We start from the raw sequence: 22,308 nt of genomic DNA, 5'->3' as shown, positions 1-22,308 counted from the left end.
AGAACAACGTTACTCATCCCTGCATTCAAGAAGGAAACTCCTGTAGCAATGGAGAAGTGTCCAGCTCAATAAACGGGAGATGTTTGTGGGCATGCGGCCCTAGGGCTTGGCTCAGGACCTGATGATCAGCGAACTGAAAGAGAAAGGCCCGTGTGGCGGGGATAAAACGGGGCAGCGACAACCTGTGGCCAGCAGCAGCAGTCTGAGACCCCAACAGAAGACCAAAGGTGGTCGTCCCGCATCGTCAAGGTCTCTCCCAAGCAGATGTGTGGCCTAAAACTCTTCTAACAGGAGCACCACCTGGAAAAAGCAAATGGCTGCCCTTGGAAATGAGAACTGGGTAAGGTTTACTTGCCTTCAAAATCAGAGGATGTCCAGCACCATTTTAGAGCTGAGAGAAATCATTGAGACCCCCATCTACAGTATGGAAAAGTCTCATCAAATGTGGACAACAAGATGGAAATTAAAGTCAAAAGGCTCACCAACACAACAATCCAAGGACTACTGTGCAGAAGAATGGCAGCAGGTGCTCCAAACTGAAACCGTTGGCCCTAACAGAAGGCAGTTTGCCCACTGAAGGCAACGGAGAAGAACGGCTGAGGTGTGTTTTAAACCTTTTTAAAAGGTTTAAATACTGGTTATCCTTTTACACTAAAATATTACTAAAGAGATACAAAAAAAGTAAAATGCATATGTTGTTTTTCTTTAAGGAGATTAAATATTACTGAAGAAAGAAAAAATAAACTAAAACAGCCAAATGGGGCTATGCATACGAACTTAAAAGGTTTAAATAAAACAGAAATATACACCTTTATTTTTACTTCCTTAACTTGTGGAGGGTGTATCCTGTAGCAAAGCCCTAACTTTTTTCGTGAAAGCCCGTTTCAGTCAATAAGTCTTAAAAAAAAGGTGTAAAGATATTGACAATAAGCTACGCAAACCCACCAAGACATGCAATCGTTTAAATCAAGGCGCGAGTCGAAAAACATCATCCCATACTATTAGTTAACGATTAACACATTTCTATATGTATTGTAAGCATACAGTACAACTGATAATATGTTGCGCTTATTTATCTGGTGTACCGACATTTTTGCGCGTTTAACGGCTGAAATCTAACGTGGTTTGTGCCCTTCAGAATGAAAACCGTTTGCATTTACCTTTTTAATAAAAGGCGAGCTTTTAAGCCTGAGAAATCACCCCGTAAATGCACACGTTTAATTGCACATGTGTTAATATGTATGCTTACACAGTATTAAAAGACACTCAACAATTAACGTCATTTACCTTCGTTCCCGTGTTTGAGTCGTGCTGTAAATCTCTTCCTTGTTTTCAGTTCACGTGATTACGTAGGAGGCGTGATGATACGATACGCGACTCCACCTCCGCCATTACAGTATATGGACAAAAAAGAGGTTCCAGTTATGACCATTAGGCGTAGAATTTCTAAATTAAACCTGCCTAACTTTTGTAAGTAAGCTGTAAGGAATGAGCCTGCCAAATTTCAGCCTTCCACCTACACGGGAAGTTGGAGAATTAGTGATGAGTCAGTCAGTCAGTCAGTCAGTCAGTCAGTCAGTAAGGGCTTTGCCTTTTATTAGTATACGTAGATTTAGGGTTACTGTGTATTGTATTTACACCCCCCTTTTAACACCCACTTGTCTGCCCAACTTACCTGGAAAGGGGTCTCGCTCTGAATTGCCTTTCCTGAGATTTTGTCCATTTTTTTATTTATTTATTTTTTTTTTCCCTGCAAGGGTTTTTTTGGGAGTTTTTCCCTTGTCGTCTTAGAGAGTTCAAGGCTGGGGGGAGGGAGGGAGGGGGGTTGCTGTCAAAAGTCGGGGCCTGTTAAAGCCCATTGTGTGATTATGGGCTTAACAAAAAAAGTTGTTGTTGTTGTATAGACCCTGCATTGCCATGCCACCCTGTAAAACTACTTTTAACAGTTAACAAATGTGGCACCACCTGCTGCATTGGCTCAGCATCTAAGAAAAGTGTGTCCTCCAGCTGAGTGTGGCGTGTGTGTGTGTGTGTGTGTTATATTTCAGCCAGGGTTCCTCCCCAGACAATCCGTGATTTATGTCCTTTGTCTTCTTTGTCGAGCCATTTATTTATGTTAATGTTACTTTTGTTCTTATTTTCCTTGCCTGAGTTACGCTTTGTGTCTTTTGTGGGTTGGTTCCCCAAGGGGCGGGGCCACCTGCCAATCACCACCAAGATAGTGGCCTCTGCTGTCTATAAATGGAGGGTCTCCCGCTGTTCTTGGTGGTGGTGGTTCATCTCAAAAGCACAATGGAGTGTTGAGTTACTTTAATCTTTTACATTTATTGTTCTTTTCAGACTTCTTTTTGGCTTTCTGTTTTGGTTGCCTTATTGTTTTGGGGAATTCCTATTGCTTTAGTGCTCCGTGGAGCTTCATTGTTGTTGAACAGCATGTGACTCCATGTGGTCCCTTTTGTATCTTGCTAGGGTTTTTGACAGGTTTTCCCCCTCTAGTGGGAATTTTTTGAAATTGTAATTTAGGACTTGCAGTCTATAACAGTGTTATGTTTGTCCTCATTTGTAAGTCACTTTGGATAAAAGCAAATGTACGTGTACATACAGTGTTTCCACACTACTCATTTTTGTTCCCTTTTTCTTCTCTAATTAGGACTCCACCTTGGTTACTCCTGTCACACTCCGAGTGGACCCTCATGGACACTTCTTATACTGGACAGATCAGAATAAGGTAAAGATGATTCTGCTTCTTCTCCTTCATTTTCGTATTTCCTGAAGTTGCCTGCTGGAATTTTTTTTTTCTTATTGATTGCGTGCATTTTAAACACGAGGGTGGCAGACAATAACACAGCGGAGAGAACCTCGGAGCTTTCACAGGATGTTTTCTTGGAATCCGTCGTTTCCCCGATATGTAAAGCCCTGTGCTGCTTGACATTCTTTCAGTCTAAGGCTGCAAGCGAACAATGGAGATGCGGCAGGCAGGGCAGGCATTAGTCACCGAAAGGAGCCTCTTGTCTGTAACAGCTTTGTGTTCACAACGATATCCCACACAGGTTAATTTCCGTCGCTAGCAATATATTATTTTTTAAATGCTATTGACAAATGGATCACAATATGTTTTGTGTGCCCATTTTCCTCCCTTTGGTATTTAAAATCACTTATTAAACTAATAGGGGTTGACTGCTGCTATCATTATGGATGCGCCTGCACATGCTTTTTGAAGTGCTTCTTTTTTAATAAGGTTGCATTGCAAAGTACAAATGAGTTGTGTGTCTCAATTACCTGATAATGTAGACGATAGGCACTGCTGGCAGGTGCCTGGCTTCGGAATATTGAAAGGAAAGTTGAAGAACGCTGCTTGACAATAGTTGTGCTATTTTTATGGATACTTGGTATGTAGGCTGTATGCGTAGCTGAGGGTGGTATGAGCACAACATAGTTAATTACGATGGGATAGCAATGCAGACATTAGGAACACATTATACTCCATTTACCCTTCCCTGAATACCTCTATCAAGTTATTCATGACTAAAGGTGCTGCCCGTCTAAGATGCTTTAAAATCTAAGTAATCCACGTAGACGTCGGTGTTAACATTTGCAATGCACTAAACGATGCACATGTCTCTGCTCTACACAATTTGGTATAAATGTTAATATTTATGATGCACCATCTGTTGGAATGATAAATGCAATGTATATATCATGACATTTGGTATGGGATTCTTTAAAGTGTGCCATTTTTGGGAATGACCAATGCAATTGATATTAATCTGTTACATGCCATTTGGTATGGGTTTCATACCAGAGTTTCAGAGATAATGTTGGTGATGCGCCATCTGTTGGACTGAAAAAAAGCAATGAATCTGTCACTGTTGTGTACAGTCTGGTATACGATTTGTAAAGAAAAGCTAATGCTTGATGTGCCCTCTGTTGAAATGACAAATGCTATGCACATGTCTTATATATGCTATTTGGTATTGGATTTGTAAAAGCAGTGTTGATGTTCATCTGTTGGAATGACAAATGCAAATCATACATATCTGTTATAATACATTTGGTTGGAGATTCATACCAATTTGAATCCAATAATAAATGCAATGGATAAGCATGTCTTGAATGCCATTTTCATAAAAGCTGAGTTAATGTCTGTTCCTTCTGTTGGAATGACAAATGCAGTGCATGTCTCTTATGTGCCATTTAGTATGGGATTCGTAAAGCAGTTTCAATGTTTGGGATGTGCCATCTCTTGGAATGACAAATGCAATGCATATGTATCTGTTACATGACATTTTGGTTTAGGATTCATACTAGAGATTTAGAGTTAATGTTTGGGATGCGCAATTGAATGACAAATGCAAAGCATATATCTGTTTTTATATGACATTTTGTAAATGCGGAGTTAATGTTTCCTATGTGCCATCTGTTGGAACGACAAATGCAATGCATTTCATTACTATAAATGTTTGTGATGCACCATCTGTTGAAATTACATAGACGGAACAACCAGACGGACCAACAGATACAGACACCGGTAGATATAAGTCGATACACATTGAAACATATTTATTTATTTTTTTAGCTGTCTGACTGAAATTCATTTCTTAAACAATGTGCTATTTTAGGCTTATTTCTAGAATGGGGGCTAGGTTGTGGGATATATAGTTGGAATGGACACAAAGATGCTAATAGTTAATTCTTCTAGAATATCAGTTTATACACAATGAAACATATATTTTGTATCCTCAGTTTTACCTCCGAGACTCTAACGCATGTTATTCTTTTATTTGATAATGTGCCATTGTCTGCCTTTTTCTGGTGTTTTGTGATGGTGGTGGTATGGATGCTGCAGGCACCTAACTAAAGTTATTAATTCTTGTATATATTCTGATATCTGGAAACCTATTTTCTATACTCCCTTTTAGCCCTCTGACAGTAACCAATAAATTTTTTTTTAACAATATGCAATTTTATTCTTATTTTAGGTGTGTGGGTTGAGTTGTGGGAGCATAAGGATGTGATGGGCACAAATAAGATACTAATTAATGATTATAGCCTATCAGTTCATCCCCAATGAAGCATATTCCATATCCACATTTGTACCACCAAGATTGTGTAACGTCCTATTTAATTTATTTGACAATGTGCCCCTTTATGCCTTGGGGTGTGTTGGGATGGCAGCTGTGGGCACAAAGCAAATGTTATTAATTCATAATCATTGAAGATTGTCAATTCACACACATTGAAATATCCATCCATTATCCAACCCGCTATATCCTAACTACAGGGTCACAGGGGTCTGCTGGAGCCAATCCCAGCCAACACAGGGCACAAGGCAGGAAACAAACCCCGGGCAGGGCGCCAGCCCACCACACATTGAAATGTTTCCTTTTTAATAATTGTTATCCTACTGATGGTGAGAAATACATTTTTGTTTTCTTCAATGTGTGATTTCTATGCTTATTTGACTTGTGTGGGTTTGGTTCTGGGGGGTAATGGATGGAATGGGCACACATTAAAAAAAAAAAAAAAATTATAAGTCATTATTTTTGAATATAAGTTCATCCACAATGAAACTTTTTCTTTATTTTTAGCCCTCCGACAGTGAGAAATATAATTATATTTTCTAATATACCATTTTATGCTTTTTTTGTGTGTTTATTTCTGTGGACGTATGGGTAGAATAAGCACAAATATGCTTATGGATTAAGTTATTACACAATGAAACATATTCCTTAGTTATTTTTAGCCCCCTGACTGTAAAAAATGCCATTTTTTTTTTTCAACATGTGCCATTTTATGTTGTGTGTGGGTTGAATTAGAATGGGCACAAATTAAAGGATGTTAATAATATAGAATGTTAGTTCATACACAATGAAATATATTCCATTTCCATGTTTTTGCCACCAAGATGGCGAGACATATTAATTTCTTTGAGAATGTGCAGTTGTGTGCCGTTTTGATGTGGTGGTGGTATGGCTGCAGCGGGCACATAAGTCTTAATTATAAGAGATTATCAATTGATACACACAGAAATATTTTCTTTATAATTTTTATCCCTCTGGCAATTATTTTTTTTTTTTTTTAATAATGTGCAATTTTATGTCTCTTTTAATTGTGTAGGTTTGGTTCTGTGGGCGTATGGACGGAATGGGCACACATAAAAAGATGCTTATAGGTGGTGGTTGTTATAAAATATATGTTAATACAGAATGAAACATATTCTTTATTATTTTTAGCCCTCTGACAGTGAGAAATTGATTTTTTTTTCTAGTATGTGCGGCTTTACATGTGTGGGTAGAGTTGAGGGAAAATATGGGTAGAATGGACACAAATAAATGGATGCTAATTGCTAATTATTATAAAATATCACTTCATATGTAATGACTTTTTTTAAAATGTTGAAACCCTGAAACATCTTATTTATATATTTGACAATATGCCATCTTATGCCTTTTTGTGTTGGTTTGGGATGATGGCCGTGGCACTTCTGGTGGGCACATAATAAAAATTTGCTAATTATTATTGAATATCAGTCCAGCCACATTAAAAACATATATTTTTTTTTTATTCTCATTTTACTCTTTGCAGTGAATAATCCGAATAGCTGTTAGAAAGTTAGATATTTTAAGAAATATGTTGTCACATTTAGAAATTGAAGGGGGGGGGAAAGGTGCGCCTGGAGCTTTTAAAGTCGGCGTATTTGCAGAAGGGACTTGAGTGTCACTTCAGTCGTGACAGTTGTAAATCAAACCTGGGGACAGGGCAAGAGTAACTTTTTTGGTAATCCTCCAAATAATTCATGCAATCCGAGTTAAGTTGTTCTTCCCGAAGCTTGTCATATGAGGGATGTCATGAAGGGTCTAATTATGGAAAATGGAAAGATAACCAGCTTGTCTTGAATGGACTGATTTTTTTTTAAAGCCATTTATTCTTTTTTGTTTTAATTGCTGGGTCCCCTTCACTAGGGAAATGTCTTGCATAATTTAAGTCATTCTGCACTGGGCTCAATTTATTAAATTACCTCCTGCAATCATTGAATGGCATGGCAGAGCCTATGGACGTTTTTCCGTGTGGCAGAACAGCAGGTACTATATGGGGAAGGATTTTTGTGGCTCTGACATTTTGAAGTACAAGTCTTTCCCCATTCACGACAAGCAGAAACGAATAAAGATAAATGGAAGAGTGTAGCAATCGTTCACCTCCATAGTGTCGCTCACAGGAGGAACAACCACGGGGCTGCTGTCAGCTGACAGGGCCAATTCTGCTCCTTTTCATGTGATGGAGAGTCAGTGCAGCCTGACTTAGTGAGCAAGGAGCTCGAAAGAAAACATTGAGTTTGACCCGTGATGGGCCAGGAATAACACTTGACTGTTGCACTGCATGATTCCTGAGTGAATCTGACGCCTACCTTGCGTGGTTCGAGGCCGAATGAAAGGAAATTTGGACAGCAGATGCTTCTTACCTGAAGGCCATGAGCTTCTTTCTGTGCTCTTTATAAAATTTGGAGACTGGAGAGTCTGTTGTTGAGATGGGGACTTGGTCCATTAATGCTATTCTGGACTGCCTACGATCCACCTTAACAAAACGACAAGTGGATGTGGGTGTGTCCAAGGGTGTGCCTGTGGGCGTGTCATTGTGCCTGTGGGCGTGTCATTGTGCCTGTCTGATTGCAAAGGATCAGGAACAAAATTTCAAAAACATGCCAGACATGCAGTGGAAGGTTAAAAAATAATAATAATAATAAGGCTCTGTTACGTTACAATACAATAAACCCAACCTCAGGGGTTGCGACCCAGCCACAGGGGATGCACAAACCAGTGTTTCTTCGCACTGGTCCCAAGCCCGGATCAATGGGGAGGGTTATGTCAGGAAGGGCATCCGGTGTAAAATTTTGCCAAATCAATATGCAGACAATACAAATTTCCATACCGGATTGGTCGAGCCCCGGGTTAACAATGACCGCCACCAGTACTGTTAGCCAACAGGGTGCTGGCGGAAATTGGGCTACTGTTGGCCGAAGAATAAGGAGAGGAAGCGTGGGGGGGGGGGGGGGAGTAAAGAGAGTGGAACTGTGGGTAGGAACTTTGAATGTTGGCAGTATGACTGGTAAGGGGAGAGAGTTAGCAGATATGATGGAGAGAAGGAAGGTCGATATATTGTGGGTCCAAGAGACTAAATGGAGGAGGAGTACGGCCAGGTGGATCGGAGGTGGATTCAAATTGTTCTATTATGGTGTGGATAGGAGGAGAAATGGAGTAGGAGTTATTCTGAAGGAACAGCATGTCAAGAGTGTTCTGGAGGTGAAAAGAGTGTCAGACAGAGTGATGATTATAAAGCTGGAAATTGGAGGTGTGATGATGAATGTTAGTGCTTATGCCCCGCAAGTTGGGTGTGCGATGGAGGAAAAAAAAATTTTTGGAGTGACTTGGATGAAGTGATGAACAGTGTACCCAAGGGACAGAAAGTGGTGATTGGAATGGATTTCAATGGACATGTTGGTGAAGGGAGATGAGGAGGTGATGAGTTGGTATGGTGTAAAGGAGAGAAATGAAGAAGGTCAGAGGATAGTGGATTTTACTAAAAGGATGGACATGGCTGTGGTGAATACATATTTTAAGAAGAGGGAGGAACATAGGCTGACATACAAGAGTTGAGGAAGATGCCCACAGGTAGATGTCCTATGCAGAAGAGTTGATCTGAAGGAGATTGAACACTGGAAAGTGGTGGCAGGGGAAAGTGTAGTTAAGCAGCATAGGATGGTGGTCTGTAGGATGACGTTGGAGATCAAGAAGAGGAAGAGAGTGAGGGCAGAGCCAAGGATCAAATGGTGGAAGTTGAAAAAGGAAGACTGCAAGGTTGAGTTTAGGGAGAAGGTGAGACAGGCACAGGGTGGTAATGAGTCACCAGACAGCTGGGAAACTACAGCAGATGTAGTAAGGGTGACAGCAAGAAGGGTGCTTGGCGTGACATTTGGACAGAGGAAGGAGGAAAAGGAAACCTGGTGATGGAATGGGGAAGTACAGGAGAGTATACAGAGGAAGAGGATGGCAAAGAAGAAGTGGGATAGTCAGAGAGATGAAGAAAGTAGACAAGAGTACAGCGAGATAAGGAGAAAGGTGAAGAGAGGTGACGAATGCTAAAGAAAAGGCGTATGAGTTGTATGAGAGGTTGGACACTAAGGAGGGAGAAAAGGACCGGTGGGCTACAGAGAGGGGCCGAGCTGGGAAAGAGGAGCAGCAGGTTAGGGTAATAAAGGATAAAGATGGAAACGTACTCACAAGTGAGGAGAGTGTGTTGAGCAGATGGAAAGAGTACTTTGAGAGGCTGAAGAATGAAGAGAAGGTTGGATGATGTGGAGATAGTGAATCAGGAAGTGCTACGGATTAGCAAGGAGGAAGTGAGGACCACTATGAAGAGGATGAAAAATGGAAAGGCTGTTGGTCCAGATGACATACCTGTAGAAGCATGGAGGTGTTTAGGAGAGATGGCAGTGGAGTTTTTAACCAGATTGTTTAATGGAATCTTGGAAAGTGAGAGGATGCCTGAGGAGTGGAGAAGAAGTGTACTGGTGCCAGTATTTAAGAATAAGGGGGACATGCAGGACTGTAGTAACTACAGGGGGATAAAACTGATGAGCCACAGCATGAAGTTATGGGAAAGAGTAGTGGAAGCTCAGTTAAGAAGTGAGGTGGTGATTAGTGAGCAGCAGGATGGTTTCATGCCAAGAAAGAGCACCACAGATGTGATGTTTGTTCTGAGGGCGTTGATGAAGAAGTTTAGAGAACACCAGAAGGAGTTGCATTGCGTCTTTGTGGACCTGAGAAAGCATATGACAGGGTGACTAGAGAGGAGCTGTGGTATTGTATGGGGAAGTCAGGAGTGGCAGAGAAGTATGTGAGAGTTGTACAGGATATGAAGTGTGACAGTGGTGAGGTCTGCGGTGGGAGTGACGGAGGTGGGATTACATCAGGGATCGTCTCTGAGCCCTTTCTTATTTGCAGTGGTGATGGACAGGTTGACAGACGAAATTAGACGGGAGTCCCCGTGGACTGTGATGTTTGCTGATGACATTGTGATCTGTAGTGAGAGTAGGGATCAGATTGAGGAGACCCTGGAGAGGTGGAGATCTGAGAGGAGAGGCATGAAGGTCAGTAGGACCACAAAGACAGAATACATGTGTGTGAATGAGAGGGAGGTAAGTGGAATGGTGAGGATGCAGGGACGAGAGCTGGTGAAGGTGGAGGAGTTTAAATAGTTGGGATCAACAGTACAGAATTAATGGGGATTGTGGAAGAGAAGTGAAGAAGAAAGTACAGGCAGGGTGGAATGGGTGGAGAAGAGTGTCAGGAGTGATTGGTGACAGATGGATATCAACAAGAGTGAAAGGGAAGGTCTACAGGACGGTAGTGAGACCAGCTGTGTTATATGGGCTGGAGATGGTGGCACAGGAGACAGAGCTGGAGGTGACAGAGTTAAAGATGATAGAATTTGCATTGGGTGTGACGAGGATGGACAGGATTAGAAATGAGGACATTAGAGGGTCAGCTCAAGTTGGATGGTTGGGAGACAAAGTCAGAAAGGCGAGATTGCGTTGGTTTGGACATTTACAGAGGAGAGATGAGGGGTATTTTGGGAGAAGTGTGCTAAGGATAGAGCTGCCAGACGAGAGCACAAGAGGAAGGCCTAAGAGAAGGTTTATGAATTCTGAGGGAAAAAAATGAATTTAATCAATTTTGGAATAAGGCTGTAACATAACAAAATGTGGAAAAAGTGATGCGCTGTGAATACTTTCCAGAGGCACTGTACCACGACCCCTCGCTAAGCCGCAAGTGCGGCGATTATTTAAAAAGTAGCCTTTTTGACGTGAGCTGTGGACCCGGTACACCAGAGACCACCAATGTATTTTCCCAGCAAAACACTTCTACTTGGTTGGCAATGGAAGAGTGAAAATAATAAAAAATAGATACACGTGTTGGAATGGTATTGCACAGTTGATGACGGCTGCCTGGTTTCCTCCAGACATCTCATAAACTATGGCAAACCCACATATGTGACATCTTAAGTTTTCGGCAAATTTTAAGAAAATAATGTCGCCCCCTATAATTAACAATCTCTAGATTTCATTTTTCCTGAGTTTCACGTGTACATTTTATTTTTCACGAATCCACAACACCTGCCATTGAAATCACGCAGTCGCATAATTTAAATCACATGACCGTAATCCGACGTTTTCATTGGTAGGCGGTCTTTTCCTCGGTCAGTGTTGCTTGATTTTTGTCTTGCAGTATGTGAAATACACTGTGTACATGCCAGCTTCTTCCATCGTGCTATGGCTGGAATGAAGACTGTGATGGACGGCCGGTAGCTCATCCCGGCCGACGCATCCGGGACGCTAGAGGGCTTCTTCCCTGCAGACTAGAGGTGCCCCGGATTCCCGCAGGGCATCATGGAAGATGGAGTTTGGCTTCACAACCCAGCTGGGTACCCTGTGGGCCACCATGTGACGCTGCAGGGAGACGAGGGGATTTTTGTTTCCCATATACAGTAGCCCTGTTCCTCCATCCCCGTGACTTGGGAGTACTTATGGGATGAAGAAAAATGTAATTCTCCATATGACCCGGAAGTGCTGACAAGTCTCGTGAACAGAAGAGGAGAAGCACTTCTGGGTCAAGGACTATGGGAGACCCAGCAAGCCGAGCCGGAGATGGGAGGGAATGTGACGCACCTGCTGGGAGGAGAGGAGAATTATTGTGTCTGATAGTGTGCATTTATTATTAGTGATTACTTGTTTATGGTGGTGGAGGTGCTTTGGGGCACTTTGAAGAAGAAAATAAAAATACTTCTGGGTGCTTTTAAACCAGTGTCTGCATCTGTCTGTTGGGTTCCACGGGGCAACAGCGTCCTCAAGCGTCTGTTTATTGACAAGACATATTGGGCCATTGCAACTATCTTATAACATCCGGAAAGACCTAGCAACTCCAAAAACTATATAAAGAAAAAAACAAATGTCCGTCACTGGGCTATTCCATTGCATGTGAGCCATGATGCTTAGAACTGAAGCTAAAAGGTTCAATCATTTTGGTTTCATCAGACCTGAGGAGAAACTCGACTCTCGGATTGCGAGAAACCTTTTAGATGCTGTGAAAGATTGAGGCACCGTCGTCCCCTTGAACCCTCAGATCAGACGTCGGACACCAGATAACAATCCAATTATTATTTGTTTTATAATAATAATGTGCACCAAGCACCCTTCTCTCCACAATACTAATAAATAATCACCAATAATCAATACAATAATCCAATCCTCCTCTCCCAGACGCGTTGCCACCCTTCCACCCAGCTCAGCTCGACGTCTGGGATTTCCCAAAGTCCTTTTATAGTCCTTGACCTGGAAGTGTTTTGCCCTCTCTGTCCATGTGACTCGGAACACTTCCAGGTCATATAAAAACTCCACGTCGTTCCTTCCTGTCATGTGTTTATGACGCACTTTCGGGTTATAGGGCACGTAGCACCCTGTGAGCCTCCCTGCAGTGATTCCTGGCGGCCCCGACGTTATCCAGCAGGGCTGTGTATTAAAACTCCATAGTCCATGATGCCCTGCTGAAACTCGGGACATCCCTATGTTGCAGGTAGGGCTCCATCCGGCGGCTTGGAGGTGTTGGCCGGAATATATGGCTGGCAATCCCTCACAATGCCTTTTTGCAAACTCCCACGTGGGCTGCCGTGTGTCTTAGTGAGGAGCGGCCACATTTGTCATCATAAAGCCCAGATTAGAGTAGAGTACTGCCGTGGTGGTGGTGGTGGTCCTTCTGGATGTTTCTGCCATTTGCACACAGACTTGCTGATGTTTAGTTAGAGAGACCATCTGGTTCTTGGTCACTTTTCTAACCTAAGGTGGTTCTCCTCGTGTCTGCGTGGGTTTCCTCCAGTCGCTCCGGTTTCCTCCCACAGTCTAAAGACATGCAGGTTAGGTGCATTGGCGATTCTAAACTGTCCCTAGTGCGTGCCCTATGGTGGGCTGGCACCCTGCCCAGGGTTTGTTTCCTGCCTTGCACCCTGTGTTGGCTGGGATTGGCTCCAGCAGACCCCCATGACCCTGTAGTTAGGATATAGCGGGTTGGATAATGTATAGATAGATGGATGGATGGATAGTTCTTCTCCCTATAGTCCTTGTTATTTCGGACTTCTTCCATGCTGGTGTTGGGAACCTTTTTTAATGCTGCTGAAATTTTTTTGTATCCTTCCCCAGATCTGGGCCTTCACACAATCCTATCTCTGAGCTCTGCAGGCCTTTCTTTCACCCTCAAGGCTTGATTTGTGCTCTACAGATAAATGTGTGGCCTTTCCTAACCTGTGCAATAAATGGAGGTGACCACAGGTGGACTCCAAACAAGGTGTGGAAACTTCTCAGTGAGGATTAATAGAATGGGATGCCCCGGAGCCAGATTTTGAGTCTTGTAAGCATGGGGTCCAAATACTACAGTAGTGTTTTAATAAATTTGCAAAAATGTCTTAATTCCCCGTTTTCACTTTGACATTGTGAGGGACAAAAAGGAATTTCGATGATGTTAGCACAAGCCTGCAACAACAAAGTGTGAAAAGTGAAGGGGTCGGAGTCCTGCCTGGAGGCCCTGTATCCTATTCACAGGACGTCTTGGTCTAGTGACTTTAGAACCTGAGAACCTCTTAATATCTGCCAGACGTATTTATTAACTCAGTTAACGTTCAGCGTCGCTTCATTAATTCCCTTGTTCCTTCCCATCCTATGAAACTCAAAAGGAAAGCACAGAGTCCCTTCAGACCTCGCGGCTTGTCGTATTTCTGCGGAGGACCAACTTTCAATACATGCTAAGCTTCTTTTCTAAAGGGAAATAACCACTTTCACAAAATGCATTTGCTGTTCACATCTTCCAAAAGGAAAAAGACCGTTTAAGAATGACAGGAGGACGCTTAAGATGTAATTTTATTTATTGATTTTCCTCTTGCTGTGCACCAAAGGGGATAGCAAAATCAAACATAAAAGTATAAAACCTAAGAGACCCATCCAAAATGATTTGTTCCAAAATTGATCCTTGCATGAAATACAGCAAGACAGGCAATGATGATAAAGTACGAGTGAATTAAAACTTTGTTTTCAGAAAGAGGGAAAAATAAAGAGTGCATAATACAGTTGTCCCCCAGTATCTGTGGGTGATTATGTTCCAAGCTGTAACGTGGATACCTGAATTTGCAGATGGTAGCAAACCCTATACGGTATATGTACTAGGGGGATCCCCCCCGCTCGCTTCACTCGCCAGCCACTTTGCGTCTCTGCCGCTCGCATTGTGAAGAGGGGGGCTGAATGCGCCCCAAGGAGAGGCGGTCGCTCCTCCAAAACCCCCTCTTAAACGCTGATACAATGGAAAACAAATAGTTTTTATTTTTACCTCCTCTTTGCTCAATCAGCTGCTGGCTTTCTGCTGCTCTGCCGCGTGATCTGCGTCTCGTGTGCCGCACTTCTGTCATATCACCTATGTCCATATATTCGACTTTTTTCGCTTTTACCTTTTCGTCAATATCACATTGAATTTTGATTCCATATTTGGAATTCCATCGTGACAACGTATAACTGCCTTGTTTCATTATACACAATACACGAACTGTGTGTGACAATAGCATTCACACAAATGAGAAATGATTTCTCTCGCGGGATTTCATCCATCCATCCATTTTTCCAACCCGCTATATCCAAACTACAGGGTCACGGGGGGTCTGCTGGAGCCAATCCCAGACAACACAGGGCACAAGGCAGGAAACCAACACCGGGAAGGGTGCCAGCCCACCGCAGGACACACACACACACCAAGCACAATTTAGGATCGCCAATACACCTAACCGGCATGTCTCTGGACTGTGGGAGGAAGCCGGAGTACCCGGAGGAAACCCACACAGACACGGGAAGAACATGCAAACACCACGCAGGGAAGACCCGGGAAGCGAACCCGGGTCTCCTAACTGTGAGGCAGCAGCGCTACCACTGTGCCACCGTGCCCTCGCGGGATTTCACTTTCACCAAACAACAAATCTTTTTAATTCTAGAGGATACACCTCTTCATTAGGAAGAAACTACTTTTTCCTGATGGCAACACGAATTAGACGATCTACAAGTCTCCGACTTAATGTTTAAATCCAAACCATAAATTCAATCTCTTTACACCCTTCAGTTACTTCACCAAGTAATAATTTCTGTTTGTTTGCACTAATGCGATCTTTCCTATCCTTTTCAAATTTTCGTACTTCCATTATCTCTAACCTGCTCTGCATATGTATTGTGCCAACATTTTTGAATTCTTTTATTTTCGGCCCAGGACCTGGTTGAATCTCTTGGCACAAACTCTCATCTCGCGGGACGTGAAAGTGTCTGTCTGAAAAAATCACGTCTCATCTCCTTCCAAGATTGTATGTATGTATGTATGTATGTATGTATGTATGTATGTATGTATGTATGTATGTATGTATGTATGTATGTATGTATGTATGTATGTATGTATGTATGTATGTATGTATGTATGTATGTATGTAATATGGTTGAAATAGTTTACTGTCAAATAATGCAAAGAGTACACGACACGTGTTTTGCCCTAATTCTTGGCTCATCAGGCGTACACACTCACTGCACTCTCTTACAGGAATCGAACCTCGGATGTCAGCGCTAGAGGAGAAGCCCCTAACGTTGTGCCACGGCGTCTGGTTCGTTTATTTGACAGCATGTAGATCGGGGTAATTACATTCACGGAATTCGTAGTCTGAATCACAATGCGACTGTATGGGTGGTTACCTACCAGGTAACGCTTGTGGTTGGTCAGCAAGTCGGCTAACATCCGCCACATGCCCTCTTTCAGTTGTGAGAAGCAGATCATAGAATGGTTGAAATAGTTTTACTGCCACACACCATGGTGCAACGTTCGGGGCTTCGCCTCTAGCGCTGACGTCCGAGGTTCGATTCCCGTAAGAGAGTGCAGTGAGTGTGTACGCCTGATGAGCCCAGAATTAGGGCGAAACACGTGTCGCGTACTCTTTGCATTATTTGACAGTAAACTATTTCAACCATTCTATGATCTGCTTCTCGTAAGTGAAAGAGGGCACCGTGGCGGATGTTAGCCGACTTGCTGACCAACCACAAGCGTTACCTGGTAGGTAACCACCCATACAATCATATTGTGATTCAGACTACGAATGCTGTGAATATATGTATATGTATATACGAGGGGGGACCCAAAAATAACTGGAAATAAATAAATAATAACAACAAAATTCCGGTTATTTTTGGGTATGTCTGTCTGTCTGTCTAATTAGAAAAAGTTCACGGACCGAGGACAGACCCCCGCGTAGAACATTCTCTTCTTCTCTGTGTGTTTTGCCTATTACCGGTGTGAACCAGAATAGTCTTGACACACAAAGAAGGGTTTGGGGCAGCCATCCATATCCTTGAAGCCCAGCTGCAAAAGATAAAATAAGTTGCACCGATGTGTACAGAGTTGAGTCCAAAACAGAACTGAAGTTGAAGAAGTAGTTGCCTTGTATCCAAGGCATGCAGGTGGAATTGACATCTTCTGGAGCCAGAAACCGAAAGTGCCATCCTCGGGGGCCAGAATCAGTCAGAATTTCCAGTGTCCGGTCTGCAGAGATAAAGGAGGAAGGTTTAGCGCACCTGGCCACCCCCTGGCCTGGCGTGGAATTACCACCTAATTACCACCCTAATATTTGTCCGTTTATCTGCCTCCCACCATGCGCACGTGTATGTGTATGTGTGTGTGCGCGACTCCGGTTAACCACCTTGAGGTCCAGTTCTGTAGGTTACTTCTGATGCCTGCAGCTTCTAGTTTTAGACTTCCTCTTCAGTCGAAGGCTTTTTGGGAGTCTACGCAGATGATGTCACTGTATGCTTTGTTTTTGTCAACTATGCCAGTTGTCCATTCAGAAGCCTCTTAAAAGACTGGTTTGGCAGGACCTTCTCTTATAAAGCCATGCATGCTGTTATTTTCATAGAGATACTTTTCTATTTTTTTCTTAGTTTCCATCCTCTTGCATGGTTACAGAAGTAAGACCTATTGGTCGGCAATTGGCGGCAGACATTTTGTCTCCATTCTTGTCACATTTGCGACTTTCCAGCTTCTCCCTTCTTAAGTGACGGCTCACATGGGCCTAATAAGGGTTTTTAGATGACATCTTTTTTTTTAATTTCTTTCAATAGAATTGGTAAAATCCCATCAGGTCCCAGGCTGGGGGTATTACTGTTTTTCGGTATATCGAGGGATTGAAGCACATCGGATTCTTCCTATTTTAAAATCTAGGAACTCCAAGTTTGAATTTCACTTTCTGAATGGACTGCTCCATCAGTTTCTTCCTTTGCAAATACTCGGGTGAAGCATTTGTTCAGTTCACTTGCTATTTTGTTCTCATTTTCGGAGATTTGCACTTACATTGTCACACTAACGGTTTGCGCTATGTAAGCTGTAGCTGTTTCATTTGCAGTCTTTACTCCATTTTTTTCCCCCATCATTTTCATGTTTTCCAGCTAGTAGCACAAAGTCGTCTCAGTTCCTTTTAGGTTGCTTTCAACAGTAGCCCCTTGTAACGTGAAGAATCAGAAGTAACTGATATTCAGCCTTCGGTTTAGTTTGTCTTTTTATTTCTTCGGGTTTCAAAGCTCTTAGAGACCTTGCAATTCTACACCCAAATCTGTCCATTCAAATGCGCCGTCACTTTCCAATAAACACTTATCAGACTTTTGTATCGGCTGAATTATGTATGGCCCTGTAGCCTGAGGCCCCTCGGTTCCTTTGAATCCCATTGTGCCTCTTGAGTAGAAAGTAAAGAGCCTTCACGAAGATTTAACTTCACCGGAGTTCTCTTAGGTCTGTGCTCAATTGTGAAAAACCATAAAGAGCCCGTTATTAAGCACAGCGGCTACTGGTGGGAAGTTTCCTATTCTGATTTAATTCAGCCTGCCGTTTTCTGACCGTAGTTGTCTAGCACTAAATTTTGCCTTGTCGCCGAAAGTCATTTTCTGTGCTTGGTAAAATGCTCTTGTGAGGCGATCTACAGATAATGAAGGCTGATTGGCCGAAAGAAAAGGGCTTTATATAATAAATAGACGCTGTAAGACTGCAGGACGGGACGAGATACCAGCCTGGTGAACCCTGTTTAATTGAAACGCCTGTTCATTGAAATGAAACCGTCTTCTTCCTCTTCATCTTTTTTCCTCTTCTTGTGTGTTTGATCAACTTTCTTCTCCCTATAGCCTGGTCCTGCACCTCCTCACTAGTCAGACCCTTCTCCTTCAGATTTTCTTTTACTTTATCCATCCACTTCTTCTTTGGCTTCTCTCACTTCCTCTTCACCTGGACTTTCATTCCCATCACTCTTTTGCCCACATATTGATTGTCTCTCCAACTCACAGGTCCATACCACTTCACCCTCCTTTGCTGTCCTTTCTTTGATATCTCACACACCTTTGTTGTACCTCTGACTGCCTCATTTCTTATTCTGTCCTTCTTTGTAACTCCACACGTCCATCTCAACCACATCCTACAGCCTGGTCCTGCAACTCCTCGCCAGTCAGACCCTTCTCCCTCAGATCTTCTTTTCCTTTATCCATCCACTTCTTCTTTGGCTTCTCCTCTCACTTTCTCTTCACCTGGACTTCCACTCCCATCACTCTGTTCTCCACATATTTGATTGTCACTCCTCATCACAGGTCCATACCACTTCACTCTCCTTTGCTGCACTTTCTTAGATATCTCACATACTTTAGTTGTACCTCTGACTGCTTCATTTCTTATTCTGTCCTTCTTTGTAACTCCCCATGTTCATCTCAACCTTCTCAACCACATCCTACAGCCTGGTCCTGCACCTCCTCGCTAGTCAGATCCTTCTCCTTCAGATCTTCTTTTACTTTATCCATCCACTTCTTCTTCCCCTGGACTTCCATTCCCATCACTCTTTTGTCCACATATTTGATTGTCACTCCTCGTCACAAGTCCATACCACTTCACTCTCCTTTGCTGCACTTTCTTGGATATCTCACATACTTTTGTTGTATCTCTGACTATCTAATTATTTTTTCTGTCCTCCTTTGCAACTCCACACATGCATCTCAACCTTCTCATCCACATCCTACAGCCTGGTCCTACACCTCCTCGCCAGTCAGAACCTTCTCCTTCAGATCTTCTTTTACTTTATTCATCCACCACCACCACCTTGGCCTCCCTCACTTTTCTCTTCCCTTGGACTTCCACTCCCATCACTCTTTTGCCCACATATTGATTGTCTCTCCTCCTCACAGGTCCATAACACTTCACCCTCCTTATCTGTCCTTTCAATATCTCACACACTTTTGTTGTACCTCTGACTATCTCATTTCTTATTCTGTCCTTCTTTGTAACTCCACATGTCCATCTCAACCTTCTCAACCACATCCAACTTCTTCTTCTTCTGCGCTCCCTTTACTGCCAGTGTCCCAGCTCCATACATCATTGCTGGTCTTAACAACATTTATTTCTATGCCACGTTTTCATACAAATGATGTAGCTCAAAGTGCTTTACAAGATGAAAAAAGAAAAATATAAAAATAAGGTTGGGGAATGCTTAGTAACAAGGAATCAAGTAAGGTCTGATGGCCAGGAGGACAGAGAAAAAAAAAAGTCTGAAGGGGTTCTAAGACCATGAGACCACCCAGCCACCCCTGCCCATCACTGTCAAGGGACCGCCCTCAGCCCTCTAAAGATGGGGACTACTGACGGTCCCTTGCGGTTCATTGAATGTGCTCACGGTGTGGTGAGTTGTACTTTGATTATTATTTGTGATTACTGGATTTATTTATTTTTTTTATTTGACCTCTGTGCTGTATATTTTAACGACTTTTTGGCTTTGGGACCGGGACTTTATTTGCCTTTTCAGGTGATGCCTTTTGCTTGTTGTGCCCCGTGGAGCTTTATTGTGTTACAGAGCAGTAGTGCAAAGTAAAGTTTTAGTTGTGTGACTAGCCAGGGTTTTTGCAGTACTTTACTATGTGCAATCAAAATGCCCACTAGAGGGGGAAGTCCATGGAGAGTGAAGGAAAGGTGATGTCTAAGTAAAGTCACTAGGGGGCGCACTCCTGTATGGACTATGAAGGTCATGTAAAGGCGATGCTCAGTATTTGAGGAGAAACTGCTTGGAGTGCACCATTTCATAACAGTGTGTCCAGTAATAGATAGATAGATCTTTATTGTCATTGTCACTTTTACAAAGGAACAACGAAATTAATAGACAATCTGATATGAAAGGCAGTACTAATTAATAATAGTTCAATATGAGTGGTGTTATATGATAGATTCTGTGAAAATAAGAGAACTGCGGTGGGCTGGCACCCTGCCCGGGGTTTGTTTCCTGCCTTGCGCCCTGTGTTGGCTGGGATTGGCTCCAGCAGACCCCCGTGACCCTGTAGTTAGGATATAGCGGGTTGGATAATGGCTGGATGGAAAATAAGAGGAAGGGCCATGTTCGGGTCCCAAGTGTGGAAACGCCATTTTATTGCCTTAGTAGTGAAGCTCTCTATTTGAAGGTAAAGCTGTTTACCTGTAACACTGACTGTGACTTCCCATCGTGGTCCATTTTGATCTCGTGAATTGTATTTGTGTTTTCCCCTGCTGTTTTTCGTCCGATGTGAACGACTATTTTTTATTTTTATTTTTTTCTCTAAGTGAAAATGCGATTTGTCTCCTGGCGTGTTTAATTCTAACTGAGATTGCCATCTTAGTGGGCGCCCCATGTAATTTAATGCATTGCATGCCTTATTTAAATGCTTTGCTTTTTGCCCACAGATATAAATGATTTAACCACTTTAAGCCGTGAATAACGGGACATGTAGGTGGCTTGGAGTGCTCTCTCTCTTTACTCGGCAGCGTGTTTAAATATTTAAAATGCTCCCGTCAGTCATTTCCTCAAACCTTTTATAATTTCAAACGCCACGTGACTGATCCTTCCTTCAGGTGGACGCCAAGGAGTGTTGAGGGGCTCTGAGCAGCTCTGGCAGAAGACCCTTGATGTGCAGTGGCGAGTGCGGAAAATTCACGATAGCAGAATTTTCTATATCAATATCGGTGAAATATCACGATACTTGATACTCTCGTGATATTACAGCAAAAACACAAATTCCATTCAGCTGGTTTTTATTAAAAGTCGCTTCAGTATTCAATGCCCCAGTGCGGTGCAGTAAAAATGGCGCCGTCCTTCGGATGAGACGTAAACCCGAGGTCCTGACTCTCTCTGGTCATTAACTCTTTTTAGGGCGGATGAGAATGGATATCATGTTGATAAAACTCACCGTTACGTTCTAGGTAGACCCTCTTTGCTCGGAGGACTGTTTAGACTCGTTGACTTGACGTTGAAAGCTGGCGTGTGCATGAGGAGCGTAGAGTAAGCAGGGAGAGGAGAGCAAAGCAAATTTTTATTGCTGAATCAGACTCTAACTTCTCGAACTCCAATTGTGATACAAAAACGAAAGTCCGATGTCTGCATCAGCTGACTGTTCCCCAGCTGATTGTAGCGCTGGACACGGTCGTGCAGCTGATGTGCCCACGAAAACGTTCACCCTGCGAGGACGACACAGACAATTAGCCCTAAAAGAGTTGAGGATCCCTAGGCACCATTCATAAAGAGTAGGGTGTCTCCCAATGTCCAGGGTAGATTGCCCACCCCAGCCTAGTCATTCTGGCCCCCAAATCATCTGCTGTCTCCGATTGGCTGTTTTTCTCACCACTTAACCGATTATGTGTGGTGACCCCACTGATGCAACAATGGCTGCCGTTGCATCATCCAGTTAGTGGTGGTTGAAGTGGCTTCCCATTGTTGAGAGATGGGGGCGGGGGTGGCACCGAGCCTGAAATCCCAAACACAAATGTACCAAACAGTCCTGGGTTCAAATCAAAGGGTCTTTTTTTTTTTAATTACACATAACTTGTCTCTTCTCCCCACACTATTACTCCCCCCTCCAAGATGAGTGTTGCCTTCCTTCCTCTCGGCTCCCACTCGTCAAGCTATGGAAGTGGGGTACCTTTTATGCTGGACCCCAGAAGCACTTCTGATGGTGTGATGTGGCCAGTTAGAACTTCTTCCGGGTCATAAGAAAGCCAAGTAGAGGGCTGCACCTCTGGACTCCAACTCCCATGCAGTCCAAACTGGTGCTCAGTATGAGGGACACTGCCACCTATTGGAGTGGAGGATGAACTGCTCCCTGCTGTCCTTTTCTTGCCAGTTCCTGTAACCTTCAGGCATCCCAATCAGAAT

The 22,308-nt window shown here is 43.0% G+C and overlaps 1 protein-coding gene across 1 annotated transcript in view; it reads left to right on the top strand.

The window, feature by feature from the left end:
* Positions 1 to 22,308, top strand: part of LOC114666239 (1-phosphatidylinositol 4,5-bisphosphate phosphodiesterase beta-1) — a 550,124-nt gene that overhangs the window by 31,016 nt on the left and 496,800 nt on the right. Inside the window, 1 exon segment of the mRNA XM_051919279.1 lies at positions 2,651 to 2,728. Within this exon segment, the coding sequence (XP_051775239.1) occupies positions 2,651 to 2,728 (78 nt within the window).

Source organism: Erpetoichthys calabaricus, chromosome 15 (assembly GCF_900747795.2).
Source record: "Erpetoichthys calabaricus chromosome 15, fErpCal1.3, whole genome shotgun sequence".
NCBI lineage: Eukaryota > Metazoa > Chordata > Cladistia > Polypteriformes > Polypteridae > Erpetoichthys > Erpetoichthys calabaricus.
Note: the sequence above shows the minus strand (reverse complement) of the source record. Positions and strands in the feature narration are given on the sequence as shown.